Below are 18,844 nucleotides of genomic sequence, written 5' to 3' on the forward strand. Positions count from 1 at the left end.
CGAGTTAAACCTTTTAGACCGAGATGTTTTTGCTGGCTAGTTTCGACTTGGGTGCACTACAGGATTCTGGGCTCATCCCAGAAATTAAAAATGAAATGAAACATACGACTTCAAGAGACTCGCAGAGCAACTGCTTTTCTGCAATCATAGCCTGATGGTGAAGTATACATATGGTTTATAGATCATAAATCGCTGAAATTAAGAAAGTCCTACATGACCTATACACAAAAAACATGGAATATCTGAGCAAGTAAGCAGAACATCTGTTGTTATAGTAGTTGGACCTTCTTAAATATATATAAAAAAATATATTAAAAAAAAAAATCACAAAATAACACATTATATACAATGATAAACCTCAGATTTCAGCCTAATAAATAAATGTTATCGTTGTGAAATTTTTCTGGAAGACATTTGGGTGAAAGAAATACATAAAATGAAGAAAAAAGCCAAATATTAAATATCACAGATGTATTTTGACTGAGTTATCCCTGTTTTTGTTGAGTCGGTCAAAATTACCATTTTAACATTTAACCGTTCAAAAATAGGACATAAGCACTTCTTGTGTTATTTTCCCCAAGTTTGCCTGCATGTAACTCAAGAAGTATTAAAGATATTTTTATATCCTTTTAGATTACCGTTCTTAAAACATTTTTCCTTTCGATTTCTAATGATATGGGATCTCAATGTGGCTCCATGAGTAATTTGTTCACATTTTTAGTGGTCAAAAACAAAATGTGGTTCACTTTTTATTCAACTACTTATATTTTATTCTTTTAAAGAGGAACATCTGAAGAACTAATAAACTAAAAAAATAATTCTTGCATAGAACATGTCTCTCTGAGTGCCATAAATAATATTATTTTTTAAAGGTTGTGTGCCTATAACTCTAAACATATTAAAGATATCTCATTATTAACAAACTCTTCATTTTAAAGGCCCCATGTGGTTCAATCCCAGAGATTTGGGGATCTAAATCTTACATTTTGCCCATTTTCAATGGCTAAAAAAAAAAATTGGTTAATTTTTCAAACAGATGATACTTAGTGAGTTTAAAAAGGAATGTCTTACGAACAAATAATACTGAAACTAGAAAAACTAGACATGTAACTTGCTTCCCTTCAGGGATTTAACAATTGCATACAACAATCTGAGCCCAAAAATAGGCCTAGCTAGCTTCAGAAGCTGTTAAATCTAATAAAATACTTTCTGCCAAATATCTCTAAAACTGATTCAAATATAGATTCTTATAAATACAATATTGAGCATCGCAAATACATCCACTAATGTGCATCAATTTGACCATTTCAGTTTTTTTGGCACTCAGAGAGGCATGTTCGGTGCAATTGAGCTGATAGGGACATTTTTTAAACATTTCTATTTCTAACATTATTTGTTCTTCAGAAGTTCCTCTTTAAATATAAAAAGTATCAGCTGTTTCCAAAGTGACCCACTTTTGGTTTTTGACCCCTGAACATTTTACCAAATTTACTCTCCAAATTACATCTCCAGAAACTAACCATTTAAGGTTTTACAAATGAAGACACCAGAAGAAAAGTTGATTAAGAACCAGAAACTAAAATGATATTAAGATATATTTAATACTTCTAGAGTTACAGGCATACAAACATGGGGAAAAGATCACAAGAAGTGCTTATTTCCCATTTTTGAACGGTCACCGGTGGCATATAATGCAGCAAAGCTTGATAAAGTCAACAGATTTCACTAATAGAGCTACCAATCTCTGTGTGAACATAAAATAATGATGCTGCCATCTTTCTAAAGTCATGTTTACCTCCTGTAATTTGGCTCCAAATCTCAGGTGAAAATGGACATTTTGACCGACTCAACATAGATGTATATTGACTGAGTGATCATTGTTTCTGATATTTAATAATCTGGCTTTCATCACTATTTATGTTTGTCTTTGTACAGAAAAATATCAACAAAATCAAACATTTTTAGACAGGGAAATTAATTCTGAATTGGGGTTTGACGCGGAGTGACCCATTTGCGTGAATCGTGCACGTGGCCTATTTTAAAGGGTTAGTTCACCCAAAAATGAAAACTCTGTCATTAATTCCTCTCCCTCCTGTGGTTGGCCACCCGTCAGACCTCCGTTCATCTTCACACACAGATGAAGATATTAGTGTTGAAATCCGATGGCTCAGAAAGGCCTTCATTGACACCAATGTCATTTCCTCTCTCAAGACCCATAAAGGCACTAAAGACGTCGTTACAAAGCCCATCTCACTACAGCGGCTCTACAATCATTTTATCAAGAGACCAGAAGAGTTTTTTTGCACAAAAACAAAACAAAATGATGACTTATATAGTGATGGGCCGATTTCAAAACAATGTTAACGGTTATGAATCAGCGGATTGATTCATGATGATTCGGATCGCCAATGTCACGTGATTTCAGCAGTTTGGACGAAAGCATGAATCGATTCACTGATTCCTAACCGTTCAAATCTTTGTTTTGAAATCGGCCCATCACAATACAAGTAGTTTTTTTGTGCACAACAACTTCTCGTGGGCTTTGTTACGACGTCTTTAGTGCCTTAATGGATCTTGAGAGAGGAAAACTCATCTCTTCCATTAGCACTTAATCTCATCATAAAAAAATACAATACAAAATTCTAACTCTTCCTCCTTTATTTTTCTCTTTCCCTACCTATTCTATTTTTTGCTACTCTGAGTAATATCCAAATCTTTGTATTTAGGGCACTTTTTGCGTTTTTTCGCCTCTTCATGACAGATCGCTTCCTGTACTCCTCAGTTGTAAATCGCTTTGGATAAAAGCGTCTGCTAAATGCCTAAATGTAAATGACATTGGTGTCAATGAAGGCCTTTCTGAGCCATCAGATTTCCACACAAATATCTGTGTCTGAAGAATAGACTGTAAAAAATATGGACGTAGTGTCCGTGACGCCACCCATAGGATTGCGATAAGCCGTTCTGTAGCATAAAGTAGGGGCGAGCTGGCCGTCGCCATCTTGCGAGCGAGTCATCGCGCGTCACTCCCGGATGACAGAAAATGGACAACAAAGCGAGATGTGGGCGGAGCTTAGGTGACGCAATGACTATAGACGGCGGATAAATGGCTATCCACCTGCCACTCAAAGTGGCCACGCCCCTTAATTATGCAGAACTTTAAGGCTTTATATAACGTAAACTAATGAGTTATACAAAATTCACCCCCCCTCACAGTTGTCATGAAGTTGCAAAATTAGCCGTATAGACCAAAATCACAATTTGTACCAGGCTGTAAACATGTTTTTTCTGCTGTAAAGTTGGGCATTTTAACATGAGGCTCAATAAGATTCTGCTCCTTCTGGAGCCGCTCTCTAGTGGCCAGTCGGGGAACTATAGTTTAAGTCACTTCCGTATTGGCTTCAAGAGAATTTTCATCTTTGGGTAAACTAACCATTTAAATTCAGAATGGCAAATCATCATCATCCAAAAAAGCTCTGACTGAAACTCAACGACAGAGGTAAAAGCATGCATGACTTACGTCGACAGGTTGCGTGGGAATCTTGAGCTTGGTGAGTGAAGCCTTGCCATTGGGCTTCATTTCTCCCACCGCACTGCTGTGCGATTGGCCACCGAATGACTCTGAGGAGGTTTTGGGCTCGGCCGTTTCCTGCCCGTCCATCGGCCGCACATAAGCCGTAGGTTTTTGGAGCATGGAGCTGGGTTTAATGAGTGAGGGCGGGAAGGTCTGGCTTGGATGTTGTCCGCTGGGGAAGGTGGGACCTCTTGAGGGCGAGTCCCAGTTGGGCTCTCGATCTCTGGGGGACTTTGTGCGACAGCGCGAGTGGCTGCTGGAGCTCATGGAGCCCTTGGCTGGGCTGGCGGTGGAGTGCGACTTGTGTTCGGAGCTGTGTTTGCTGGACTTCTTGCTGTAGTCTCGCTCGTGCCTTTGCCCTCCGGTACTCGAGCCGCTACGCTGGCCGCCGCCGTGGATGCCCTGCGCGGATGAACGCTTTTGTGAGGAAGAGGAGGAGGAGGAAGTGCAGGTTGTGGAAGAAATGCTGCCAGAAGCCGGGCCAACTGGAGTCCATTTACTGTTCTGACTCTGCGTGCCTCCGCGCTGGTCGCCGTACTGGCCGGATTTATCTTCGGAGGAGGAGCTGGAGGCTTTGGGAATGAGCTTGGACATTGGGGGTTCACCGATGGTCTCCTTCATTTCGTCGTAATTTCCCAGCATGCTCTGAATGCGACTTGAGAGTTTATCTTCCTTTGCCTGTTGGGAGAAAAGGACAGGGTGAAATAAGCACAAGAACGTCAAAATAAATCAGTTAATGGTCGCATTTTGGGGCCACTACTAAGTTTGCCAGCTCTCTTTGATTGAGTTTACTGTAATAACACTCCATTAAAGGGTTAGTTTACCCAAAAAGGAAAACTCTGTCATTAATTCCTCTCCCTAATGTGGTTGGACACCCGTCAGACCTCCGTTCATCTTCAGACACAGATGAAGATATTAGTGTTGAAATCCGATGGCTCAGAAAGGCCTTCATTGACACCAATGTCATTTCCTCTCTCAAGACCCATGAAGGCACTAAAGACGTCGATACAAAGCCCATCTCACTACAGTGGCTCTACAATCATTTATGAAGACACGAGAAGAGTTTTTGTACGCAAGAAAACTAAATAATGACCTATATAGTGATGGGCCGATTTTAAAACAGTGTTAACGGTTATGAATCAGTGAATCGATTGATGATTCAGATCGCATGTCATGAATCAATCCGCTGATTCATAACCGTTAACATTGTTTTGAAATCGGCCCATCACTATATAAGTCATTATTTAGTTTTTTTTTGTGCACAAAAACTCTTCTGGTCTCTTCATAAATGATTGTAGAGCCGCTGTAGTGAGATGGGCTTTGTAACGACGTCTTTAGTGCCTTTATGGGTCTTGAGAGAGGAAATGACATTGGTGTCAATGAAGGCCTTTCTGAGCCATCGGATTTCAACACTAATATCTTCATCTGTGTCTGAAGATGAACGGAGGTCTGACGGGTGTCCAACCACATTAGGGAGAGGAATTAATGACAGCATTTTTCTTTTTTGGTGAACTAGCCTTTTAACTGGCAGAAATAAATTAATATAGGCTGTTATTATATAGTTATTTCCTGACATTGATAAAATTCTGGCTTTACAAAATCTATTGATCCAAATGCGGTAAAAAAAAAAAAAAAAAAAAAAAAAGCAGCAGAAACAAGCGATACAAGCAAATGCACGCTTAAAAAAAAAAAAAAAAAATTCTCGCCCTTCGGTTCACAATGTTACTTCTTAAATATACCCACAATCAAATGTTTTGGTTAAAAAAAAAAGAATGCATGAAGCTAGAATAAAATTAGTTTTTGTTTGTTTAAAAGTAGAGGGTCTGTTCTCTATGATATATTGCATGTTTAGATAATTATATAACAAAATATTCTAGGGGCCATGAAAGTTGTGTGAAAATTATCAAATGCTGGCGATGGAAAGAGTTAAATATATTACCGAAGAAACTAAACTATGGCAGTGTCTGAATTTTGTAATATTTTAAATAATTTTAGTTAAAATTTGAGCAATTTTGTTGCGTGTTTTCCAGTTTTTTACTCATTTTTAGTTTATTGTTAGTACATAAAGTTGAAGATCATCTGCGTTTAAGGGAAGTTAAAAGAAAACATGATTGCTGGCAAAAGCAACCATTCATAAATCATTTGCATGTGTTTGTGTAAAGCTTGTAATATCATAGTTAGGACATAGTGCTGGGCACTCTTGGCAGTTCCTCCATTAGTTTTTTGATCCCTGCAAACATCAAACACTATTCAGAGATAACGTCATATGACAAATATAAGACACTAGAACTCAATATTTAGTTTTACAACATGATCTGTCCAGAATGTTCAAGTCAAGCACACCGGAGGAGATATTTACTACCACCAATGAGTTGATCCAAAATAAATAATGCGTCCTGTCCTAGCTCGAGCGGAGCAAATGTCAAAGCAGGGGTTTTCCACTGTTAGCACACAGCTTCATCGATCCTTCAGGGAATATACAGAAGAGGACGAGACAACCTGACAGCTTACATTACTTGCATCCTATGACAGGTTCACCACCGATGTGCAAAGCTGGTAAGCAGCAAAGATTAGACGGAGAAAGACCGTAATCTTCTTTACTGTAACGTGTGTGACTACAATATCTCTGTCCTTTCCCATCCGTTTCAGCTTTTATATCAGCCCAATTACAGTACAAAGAGAGGTCAATTAAACACCCCATGTGATGAAGGAAGTACACAATGTATTCAGAAAAATTCACACAGATTTAACAGACGTACACATTTACAATTGATCGTTTTGCAGGATGTTAACTACTGACTAAAATTAACTCAAGTCAACAACAAAACAGAACACGCTACAAAACAAAAACAAAGCCAAAGCTTCCTGTTTCATAGAGAAATGCTTGAGGTTTGTTAAAATCTGGTGATTTGCACAACACAATAACTACGAGTCAAAATCTGCGAAGGGTTAATAGTGAAAAATCTCTTCAAAACTGTTGTTCCATTATGGTTTACAGCATCTGCATTTTCATGAGCTTAAATAAGCGATTTTTATTGATATACTATAAAAATAAAAATAATTTTATTTTCAAAAGTCAACGAATTTAACATTTTTGTCAGTCTCTAGGTAACAATTTATTTAAGCCATGAATTATACTTCATCCTGTAAAATAAATATAAAGAATATTTACGCAAAAACATTTTGAAGGTCTCTCCAGCTTGTTTTATAATTACAAAAATATCAATGCTTATGCACTTTATCACATCCATCAAAAACTTAGGCTGGCTGTCGGTTGGAATATTACAACTAAAAACATCGACATGTGCATCAATCACTTCACTGAATACTTGCCGGGTAATAAATAAAAAATGTTTAGGGATGCACTGATTTTTGGTCGATACCAGTAACCGATAATATTTTCAGATTTGAAAGCTGGTAACCGATATATGGGCTGATAAAACACAATTATGATGTTCTCATTATAATTTTAAGTAGCAGATATGACAGACTTGCACCGCACGTTGCTCTGTACTGTATTTGACGTGATTTTAATCATATTTCAAGCAATTCATAACCATTATGGTGAACAGTGCACATCTTAAGTGTCTCAGCTGAAGGAAATAATACATTATCTATCCGACACATTTTCTTATCGAACCAAAAACATTAAAATTAACACATATCGGCCGATACTGATATAAAGTGACTGATATATTGTGCATCACTAATAATTATTACCTTGCTATCAATTAGTTTTAAACTCCACATAATTTCAATACCACAACACCGAGGTCTGTCACGGTACTATTTACCAAAGCAGAGGGAGTACATACATTTCCTGGAAAACAAAAACTACCGCTTTTGAATGTGATGAGAGAAAATGGTGGCCCAAACCTGTCAGAGACGATAACGTGTGGAATACATAATGCACACAAGCATAAATTTGTTCTTCACACGCTGAAATTAAACCAGATAGATCAGGAAACCGAGTGAAATACGTTACACTACAATATATATTATATATATATATATATATATATATATATATATATATATATATATATATATATATATATATATATATATATATATATATATATATATTATAAACTTGACATGTGATTTAAATAAGTAAATGTAGTTTGAATACCATCTCCGTTGTTAAAAAGATTAAGGCAATTATCAATGTGATAAAATTTTCCAGTAAAAGATGTTTGTGCATGATGCGTTACATTTAAGCAGATTTTGACTCATATTGTACATCCAGTTTAAACCAATTAGTTGAACTATGAATAGGGGTGGAAATCAGAATAAATTATAAAGTCGCACTTAACTATTCTATCAACTTAAGACATCATAAATATAGCACAAAGACCATACATATATCTCTCTCATCACACTGAATGCAGACTGCAAACTCACAGCTCCGATGATATTATCTGATGACAAATTATGAAATTACTTTGAGCAAGGCAATGAAAATGTTTCTCAAATGTCCCTTTCCTTCACACCAGGCAGAGTAAACTACACAATGTTTTTCCCTGTATAACTAGAAAGTGGGCAACATGCGATTTAGGAACGGAAGTGATGGCCACAAACCAACAGACGTTTTATATCAGCCAAAACAAGTCAAAACTGACACATCTAACAATGCAAGTACTTACCATAAAATGCCCTGCAATAACCGTAAGGGTTGAAATAGCAAATGACACCTGGCGCTAATAAAAACAGCAAAATGCATGGTCTTTGGGACACATACTATGGTATTTTTTGAAGCACAAAGGAGCAGCATGTAAACACCATTAGTGAGATATGACATTTAGCCATTTCGAGATTATTAGCATCGTTTGAACACCATTTCAATTGGATGATAGACAGAAACTGTCCCTCTGAAATCTACTGGCAGCTGTGACTGGATAAAGCACATGTTCAGATTTCTAAACACTTTTAATGAATTAATTTAATACGGCATAAAGTAGCCTACATGTGGCGGTTAAATCCAGCAATTGAAGCATTTTATTTTGTAGCTATCATTACATATTTTATATAGAGGCAAAATCTTTAGAAAATGTTAATGGTTAATATTAGAGCTGCACGATTAATCGTTAAAAGATTCTTGATCACGTTTGACAAGTCCGATCACAGCGAACATTCAGATCTGCGTCCGGAGCCACAGAGAGCCGTTGGCATATAGGTTTAAAACGGCTTCACAAACAGTCTTTTCAACCACACAGAATCATTATTGGATAAACAATGATGTCCACGGTAGAGTAAATCACCATGGCGCTTTAAATAATGATTTTATCAATTACGTTACACCAGTAGGTGGTGAGAAGTGACTAAAATGTATTTATCATGGAATCATTCACGAGATTTATTAAAACACAGATTCATCCAGTAATGAAATGAGTGAAGTGTTTATGAGTGAGTCATTGAATCATTTACTCAAGAGATTTGTTCAAACTCACTGATTCATCCAGTAATGAAATGAGTGAAGTGTTTATGAGTGAGTCATTGAATCATTTACTCAAGAGATTTGTTAAAACTCACTGATTCATCCAGTAATGAAATGAGTGAAGTGTTTATGAGTGAGTCATTGAATCATTTACTCAAGAGATTTGTTCAAACTCACTGATTCATCCAGTAATGAAATGAGTGAAGTGTTTATGAGTGAGTCATTGAATCATTTACTCAAGAGATTTGTTAAAACTCACTGATTCATCCAGTAATGAAATGAGTGAAGTGTTTATGAGTGAGTCATTGAATCATTTACTCAAGAGATTTGTTAAAACTCACTGATTCATCCAGTAATGAAATGAGTGAAGTGTTTATGAGTGAGTCATTGAATCATTTACTCAAGAGATTTGTTCAAACTCACTGATTCATCCAGTAATGAAATGAGTGAAGTGTTTATGAGTGAGTCATTGAATCATTTACTCAAGAGATTTGTTAAAACTCACTGATTCATCCAGTAATGAAATGAGTGAAGTGTTTATGAGTGAGTCATTGAATCATTTACTCAAGAGATTTGTTCAAACTCACTGATTCATCCAGTAATGAAATGAGTGAAGTGTTTATGAGTGAGTCATTGAATCATTTACTCAAGAGATTTGTTAAAACTCACTGATTCATCCAGTAATGAAATGAGTGAAGTGTTTATGAGTGAGTCATTGAATCATTTACTCAAGAGATTTGTTCAAACTCACTGATTCATCCAGTAATGAAATGAGTGAAGTGTTTATGAGTGAGTCATTGAATCATTTACTCAAGAGATTTGTTCAAACTCACTGATTCATCCAGTAATGAAATGAGTGAAGTGTTTATGAGTGAGTCATTGAATCATTTACTCAAGAGATCTGTTAAAACTCACTGATTCATCCAGTAATGAAACGAGTCAAGTGTTTATGAGTGAGTCATTGAATCATTTACTCAAGAGATTTGTTAAAACACAGATTCATCCAGTAATGAAATGAGTGAAGTGTTTATGAGTGAGTCATTGAATCATTTACTCAAGAGATTTGTTAAAACACAGATTCATCCAGTAATGAAATGAGTGAAGTGTTTATGAGTGAGTCATTGAATCATTTACTCAAGAGATTTGTTAAAACTCACCGATTCATCCAGTAATGAAATGAGTGAAGTGTTTATGAGTGAGTCATTGAATCATTTACTCAAGAGATTTGTTAAAACTCACCGATTCATCCAGTAATGAAATGAGTGAAGTGTTTATGAGTGAGTCATTGAATCATTTACTCAAGAGATTTGTTAAAACTCACTGATTCATCCAGTAATGAAACGAGTGAGCCATTGAATCATTTACTCAAGAGATCTGTTCAAAATCACAGATTCATCCAGTAATGAAACAAGTGAAGTCTTTATGAGCGATTCATTGACTCATTAATTCATTTAAATTAATTCAGATTAATAAAACATTTTAAATAGACTGCAGTTGTCAGAAGCTCTGGTAAATCATGTTATTTTGTTTAGTCGTCTGTTCAGAATCACGGGAGAATCATGCGCTCCACTTAAAGCAAAAACATCTCAATATATCCAGAATCGTGCAGCTCTAGTTAATATACACCAAGTTGTTTTTTTTAATCATTCTGTAATTATGGTCACTGTACAACTGTATCGCCACAAAGCTTATGAGTAATGTGTTGTCCTCTAATGAGCAAGATTAATATATCAGAATGTCAAAACCAAAAAGGAACAACCACCCAAGATGAAATGAGGTCTACAGGGCGAAAAAATAAATGAATAAAGAAAGGTAAAATGAAAAAAAGAAGAAACAAAATGAACTTACAACTTTATAAGGTTCAGGAAAGAGGGGGGAGTTAGCTGGAAAGGCCTCTCCTCCCTGCTGGATTTCTTGATTTCTCCTTTCCCTTTCTTTCATACGGAGCACATTCCGGTCTTCACGGTTCATGTTGCTAACAACAGAGACAGAGTCACTAAGCAGTGAAGAATCAAAGAAAAAATTGCTTCCTCACACCTTGAGCTACATTTAAACCAAGACAAAGTTACACATTTGAACAAATAAGACAGGATAACTGGAGTCGAGCAGAGATGTGCTCTCCCTGCTCTCATTTAGAAAACAAGGCTTGGCTATTTCACAGAATAAAAGAGAGGAGAGCGCAGTGTTAGCATTAAATTAGACACAGTTATTAGTGACACTAACTTTGAGTCTGTCCATCTGTGTTTTACGTACGTTATGTTTCATGCACACCATCATTAACCTCTGAATGACTACGTGTGGCCAAATAACGGCAGCAAAAGGAGTTACATGTTCGGCCAACATTTACCACAATGGAAATTCTGATGAAATAACAGCCAATGAAACTTCCTAAAAACTGTCAAACTTTGGCCTACATAGTTCAGTGAAACGTCATTCAAAAAGGCAGATTTTTCAATTGAAGATAAAACATTTCTTAACGGCTCAGGTTTGCTAAAATGTCATTCAAAAACCACAACAGGATGAAATCTACTCTCTCTGTGAAACACTGGTGATGTTACATAGGCGGTGTATTAAAGAGAGCGCTCACCCAAAAATAAAATAAAACTGTCATTTACTTCAGTTGTTGAGCACGAAAGAAGATATTTGGTTGACTGCCATAGTAAGTCAATGTGTGCCGTCAACATTCTTCGAAATATCTTCTTTTGTGCTCAACAGAAGAAACTCCTATAGGTTTGGAACGACTTGTAAATGACAAAGCGATCGTTTTTGGGTGAACTATCCCTTTAATGAACTCTGTAAGGCGCAGGACTACATGGGTCATAAAATACAGGTTTCTACTCGTTTTTCAAGTGAAGGCACAGAAAGTTGGCAATTAATTAGTAGTTATACTCACTGTACCTCCATAACAATGCCAAAACTACAGGTCGACTTTGCCTATGGCTTCGTTTCATAATCAGAAGTTAATGGAACAAAAGAAAGAGTTGAGAACAAAACATTGAAGGGATGAAAAATAGTGAAGACGCAAAAAAAATAAAATAAATAAGAATAAGAGAACAAAAGATGGGATGAAAGAGAGAGAAAAAAAAAGACAGTTAAAGGATGCTTTATTTAAAGTCATAGGGCTTTACAATTAATACAATTTTTAATTGTGATTATATTTACAGATGCCAGAATTACGAAACCGTTTAAAGGCGCAGTTAAAACGGATCTATCTATCTGTAGCCCTATTGAGTCTCTTTACAAAACCTATTATTCTTAGATTGTGAACCTATCACTAATTAAACGGTGTAAAGACCCTTGATATAATCAAATCTTAATGCAACACAACAAACATCGACGAAGCTCCTTTGGCTCGGGAAGCGTCCCTGATGAGAACAGTAAACGCTGAGGTGAGGTTTGGAGATGTGATTTGCCGGGTGTTTTTAGGTTCGGTTTCGAGGGGAGTCACTTTTGATACATAAGATCTTGTCAGGGTTGATAGCCGCGTCATGAAAGCTCAACGAATGAATGAATGTGCTAATGAGAGTGAGCATTTGCACGACAAAACCACTCAAATGGCCGATGCAAAGTGACACGCAGACACGTCGCTCAACCCAATCCAATTAGTCAAACCATTAACGGTCTTTGCTGAGGCACTGGCGTGTACACCTGAACCTCCCTCTCTCTCTCTCTCTCTCTCTCTCTCTCTTTCTCTGTCTCTCATTAAAGTGCCAACAGTCCAGTGAAAACTAAAAGGGCTAGTCTCCCAACACGCCCTACAGTTTTAATAATGCCTTGATGAACAACAAAAGGGTTAGTTCACACAATATTCACCCAAAATAGGGTTTTAAACCTGGTTTTGAGCTTTCTTTTTTTCTTTTTAGAGTGCAGTGCTTTCAAAGCATACTTGAGGAACTAGAAAATTCATTTTTTTCACAGCAAAAATCTGTTTAATTTTTTTCCAAATTCTATTTTTGCCCCTTTAGATTCCCGTTTTAATGGTTAAACAAAATTTTTGTCATCAAAAAAAGAAAGTCTTGAAATAATGAAAACATATACAACTACTATCTGTAGTAAAAATAAATATTATATATATAAAAACCCTCACTGACAGGCAGAACATGCAGAATTCAGGTTTAATTTGCAGCTTTACTATTCAAAACACTAGTTCATATCGCAGTTTAAAGGTGCAGTGTGTAAGTTTTAGCGACATCTGGTGCACATCCTGGAGTGTCTGCTGAGCCCGTGTCCATTATAGACCGTAAGGTGAAGCCGTTTTCCGTTTAATCCCGTTCCCATATTTGGGGCAGTAAATGATTTTAATTCTAATAAAAAGATCTATTGGCTTTGAGCGAGAACATAAAAGTTCTCCAGATTTAATCCTGCAGTTTATTTTTTATCAGTGTTTATAGTCGGCAATAGTTCCTTCCTCGCGTAATCATATTTTGATCATGAGTGATGAGGCTTCGCGGAACAATCGTCACGTGCTTCCCGCTAGACCAATAAGGTGGCTGCTTTTTGGAACGTTTAAACCGAAGTCCAGAATGTCGTCAATATTGAGTAGCGAAGAAGACGAAATTACGGCCAGACCTCCTTCAAATGTCCGTAAAAAGGATTATAAACAGTGCTATATGCATCTCACGTCCATAACGAAAGAAGAAACAAAGGATTTCACACACACGTTGGGATAGATTCAGAAGCGGCGTCAAACGGTGGCTTGGCTTGCAGGGTGAGAATCAGAGAACAGCAGAAACATACAGACATTGCCTATAAAATACAGTTACAAGCAAAACCAGCAGTGTTAAGGCCCTTTCACACCGGACGCCTAATGAAAAAGCAAAACGAAAAAGCTTATATTTTGCGTCAAAACCATTCACATCAGTCATGACACAAATTTGTGACGAAGTCTAAAACAATCGCGGACACAATGTTTAGAATTTTTTTTACAATTTATAAAAGGATATGTTATTGCTGTCTGTAGCATACAGTGGGCAAACACAGCTGCAGCTGAGAAATGGCATAACTGGCAAAGGTTAAAGTTGAGTGAATAGCTCGTGACATCAACTGGACATTTCGTCACCTTTGTTTCCTTTTATGTGATTGGTTGAAGCCGTTTTTGTCGCCGCGAGAGTAAAAAATAAATATCGTTTTTTCGCCTCAGCACATTCGTGTTCGGTGTGGAAGCGCTCCTTACACACACAGCTGATCGAAATATAAAACCATCGCGCAAATTATTCGCACGTCAAAATCGCGTCCAGTGTGAAAAGGCCTTAAGAATTTCGTTTTTTTCACTTCACAATTATATACATTTATAGATTGTGACAGAAAACTGCAGGATATGTTGTGGAGAACTTTTAACATAAAGTCCAAAAGGGTGTTGTCTATGCAAAAATGCATGTAAAAAGTAGGCCCAGGGGAACAAAAATCACTTTTTAGAGACTTTTTCCTAGTTCACCTTATGGCCAATTAGTGTTTCCTCTGAATCATCCTATATAAACCCGTCTCTGGCGTGATACCTCAAACTTTTGAATATCCCGATCTAATATGATTTCGGACCTGTAAGGTCTAACACCAACAGTGTCGCTCTATGATAAATTAAAATAAGCTGATAACATCACTGTTTTCTCCAGAACGACAGGTACAGCCAAATCATATTTTGTTGCAATATTGTCCTGTTTAACACTGTGAAGCTGCTTTGAAACAATCGTCATTGTAAAAGCGCTGTATAAATAAAGATGACTTGACTTGGCCTCTGGTAACCGCAGTGCGCGAGTCTAGTTTGGGCAGAAGAGCGACCTCTGACCCGAGACTCGACTCACGTACCATCACTAGCGGAAGCCAGTGATTATAGTTTATAAAGTTATAATTATGGATATAATTCTTCACTTCAGAAGACCTTTCTTAAACCCTGGAGCCGTGTGGTGTCCTTTTATGATGGATGGATGCACTTTTTTTTGGCACTGCCATTATAAAGCTTGGAAGAGCCAGGATATTATTCCTATAATTGTGTTCGTTTGAAAGAGGAAATACAGCTAGGATGGCTTTAGAGTGAGTAAATCATGGGCTAACTTGCATTTTTTTGCAATATAACATGAGTTCATGTTTCGTGTGGGAAAAAAAACACAGTATTTTTCACACAATTGACTTATCTGTACAGCGCTGTTTCCTCTGTCCTAAAAACGGCCTGATGATTTCCTTGTTCTATGAAGTTCCTCCTTCAGAAACACGTAACGAGTTCTGATTGGGCCAGCGCTTCCCGTGTTGTGATTGGACAGCAGCTTAGCGCACTTTGCCCGGAAAGGTCCCGCCTCTAACCATAACGGGGAGATGCAAGCGATGAATGTGCGCTCTTCTCCACGCGGGAGAGCAACGAGACCACGCCCCCTATTGTGCGTGTTCTTGTGGGCGAAGGGTTCGTCAACAAACGGCTCTAGTGACGTCATTACAGCAGGAAGTGCAGCGGTGTAGTCCAAACCGGCCGCTCGCTGTAGGCTTTGAAAGGGAACTTCTGTTAAATAAAATATCGCTTGGCATTGAACTTTGAGCTTTATAATTTTACAGGTATTATTTATGCTCCAACAGCAACATTACACACTAACTAAAGTTTGAAAGATGTGATCGCGAAGAACGGGACCTTTAATAAATCAGATTTGAATTAGATATGTGCATTTGCGTCTGCATTGTAAGCGGTCCAATCGGATATTCTCCAGTAAACGCGAGTCGTACGTCATTGAAGAAAGAGACGGAGGCGAATGACACGAACCGCGATCACAGGACACTAATGGCATGATGGAAGACGAGAGCAATGTTTTGCTGACATTTAAAGATACTCTAGAAAGCGAAACATGGAATAATCATCTCGTCTGTTTTCATATTGTGCCGTTTTACTTCCCTTTCTGGGTCAGAAGGTCTTGGGCTATTTCGCCAGTTTAAATGCAGAATATCCGATACGGGTCGCTTTTTAAAAAATTATGTAAGCGAGTGGTCAAAAAAAGCAGATATAGTCACCAAATTGGAATCGTGCGTCAAGACCTGCAGTGTAAATGCGGCCTAAGTCACTTGAATATACGCGGTGTCCATAAAATATAAAATCTGGATTTACAGCAAACACGTTCACATGAAAATTGGCGTATACTTCGGGCCTGATGTCCATATATTGACCAACACAAACGACACACTTCACATTCGCATCACAGGATGCAAGTGCCATCAAGTCGGGTGATCATAAGACACTGACACATCTTTTAACTGGAATGCTGTAATTTTCATGAGGATTAAAGAGTAAAGTAATTAAAGAGCGAAATACCTTAAACACATGGGTGTAGTCTTATATTTTCACATTAATTAAATTGTTTCTACATGCCCAGAAAATACTTTTTTTGGATAGTGCACATACACATATAGTTTAATATATTTAAAGGTGCTTCAGACAGAAATATAATCCAGACTATGATCCAGCCTACCTAGAATATTCTTTGGCAAAGCTAACCTAAAGTGCACTGCTCATTTTAAGGCCAACCTAAAAGACACACCTATTAAATAAAACTAAGCTAAAGAAATAATAGAAGAACGGTGGAGAAGGCCTAAAAGTTTGCCGTGCCTGCCACAGGAGCTCCTCACTGAAAACATGGCTGGTGCTAGAGCTTACCCTGACTGAGAGGCCATGGCCTCGACCAATGAACCATTGGAAGAGGATTGAGAGAAAATTCCAGACAACTCGATGGTTCTTTCCAGCTACGGCTCCCTCCGGTTTAGCACAGTCCACTTTGAGGCACAGTTTCTTGATCGGCAGCTTTCACACTTCAATCGTCTCTGCTGTATTTCCTGGGAGTTGAGATAAATCTGACTTTAGGGAGGGGAGGTTATAGACTGTCTGCCGAACGAACCACTTAGCTGAAGAGAGGAGGCACGGCTTCAACACACAGAGAGCCGAGGACATTACAATAAAAGACTGAAGTCTGCCATACCAAAACTGCAGTTTGATTAACCATTTGACCATCAAGTCTATTACCCAGATAATGCATCTAACTTAAGAAAACGCTCTGCTTCACAAAGCCTGCACTCATGACAAAACTCATCCTTCCACATTTTAAATCAAGAATACCTCTTAGATGAAGTCAAGTAATGTGACATTTATCTAGATAAATCCTTTAAAAACCCTGCTTCTCCAGGAAGGAACACCCCTCCGTGTGCTGTGGAGAATGGTGCAGTCCACCTCCGCCCTTATAAGGACATGTTATTTTATGCCAGTCGGCCCCTCCCCTCTGTGATGCAGAGGCTTACAGCAACCAATCAGCTGCTGTCTCTCAGTAAACACATGCCCTCCCCCACTTGGGTCTAAGCCAACACCAGCAGCCACAAGTTCCTTAAAGAGCCAGATGCAGTTTTTTCTGCAAGTCTAGAGGGAAAGCACGTTAAAAACATTAGTACACCCAAGTGGCCATGAGGCAATTAGATGCAATATGGGAATCACCAAAAACAATTGAGACTAACCATCCTGGTGTTTTATTTACTGTAAAAATAATAATTATTAGAATAAGTGAAGTTTAACAGAGTGATGCACTTGCAGGTAAATAGCAATTAGCCAGTAAACATGCATCCTAAAATAGGCTGGATTAATGGCACGCCATCTCTCACTGGTCAAGTACGATAAATGACATGCTTTTTATTTTATTTTAGATACTTGGATAGATAGATGGATGCAACAGAACAGCCGATTAAATCATTTTATGATTATATTAATATATTAGCATTTATATTAACTACAAAAATAATCCATTACTTTTCTGTGAATTTCAAGTTCTCTCATTTCCTTCACTGAAAAATAAATAAAAATAATAAATTGCCCTGATATTTCTAGCAGGACCGTAACCACTGTAGACATTGAAGGGGACAAGTCCCCCTCGAATAATTACAAATGGCCAAAATTTCCCCCCCAATATTTGACATTGTTGATGCTGCTCCATTACACACCGCTCTCTGATTGTTGACAAAAGTTGACAGCACTCGTCACTGCCGGAATGAGTGAGACGGCCAATCAAATTAAAGAAGGCGGGGCTTACGGTTAGTGCTAATTCAGACGCAATACTTTAGTTATAGCAGCGATAGAGTGCGTCATAAGATGCAAGTAGCAAAACATTTAATATCTGACAACTGCTTTACAACCCTCTAAGCACACCTTGGCAATAAAACCGCCATCGGCTAGTAAAAAATGTTGTTTAGTCGCCAGACTGATCTGATATATAATTTATATTATGACATATGAAATGCATACATACATATTTATTAATATCTTTGTAAAATGGCACAGCTTTTTAAATATCTGAACATAGACTCTTAACATCAGTCAATCAAGCATTAGACTATGTTATGATATTGTGACTATCAAGCAATATTTAATGATATAACTATAAATTAGAAATAATGAATTAATTAATTAATTTTTGTCATTTAACTGAACTTATGACTGGTGGTGGTGCTTAAGATATTGTTGGTGTTTCTAAAAAAGACAACAGATAATAATATACTATAAATAGTAATATAATAATAAGATAATAATAATTTTACTACTAATAACAATATACAACTCTCTAATATTAATGAACCCAGCAGCTCAATCACATTGACAGCTTTCGCTCAAACTGATTTGCTGAAATCAAAACAGGGACAGGAAAAGATGAGCGCCAGCCAATGAGATTGCTGTTTGCGCATTAGTCCCGCATCTTCTGCTTGTTCTTAAAAGCTGAATATTTCTAAATGAGCTGGTATTTTGACAGGAACATGCAACAAAGAATATTATTTAACTTGTAGCGCGTCAATTCTGCGGGGTATGTAAGACTTAAGATTTTTAACTCCAA

General features: G+C 37.4%; 1 protein-coding gene across 6 annotated transcripts in view; it reads right to left on the reverse strand.

Moving 5' to 3' along the window:
* Positions 1-18,844, reverse strand: part of aff4 (AF4/FMR2 family, member 4) — an 81,901-nt gene that overhangs the window by 45,090 nt on the left and 17,967 nt on the right. For 2 of the 6 annotated variants that reach the window (XM_067423788.1, XM_067423785.1), the window contains exons 1-3: positions 16,636-16,974; positions 10,857-10,983; positions 3,518-4,249 (exon numbers count right to left, since the gene is read on the reverse strand). In XM_067423788.1, the coding sequence (XP_067279889.1) occupies positions 3,518-4,249; positions 10,857-10,983; positions 16,636-16,652 (876 nt within the window). In that variant the 5' untranslated portion in view covers positions 16,653-16,974. Of the gene's footprint in view, positions 1-3,517; positions 4,250-10,856; positions 10,984-16,635; positions 16,975-18,844 lie in introns of those variants that run through there. The other 4 variants (XM_067423786.1, XM_067423787.1, XM_067423790.1 and 1 more) reach the window with 4 other exon arrangements.

The sequence above is a fragment of the Pseudorasbora parva genome, chromosome 18 (assembly GCF_024679245.1).
Source record: "Pseudorasbora parva isolate DD20220531a chromosome 18, ASM2467924v1, whole genome shotgun sequence".
Taxonomy (NCBI): domain Eukaryota; kingdom Metazoa; phylum Chordata; class Actinopteri; order Cypriniformes; family Gobionidae; genus Pseudorasbora; species Pseudorasbora parva.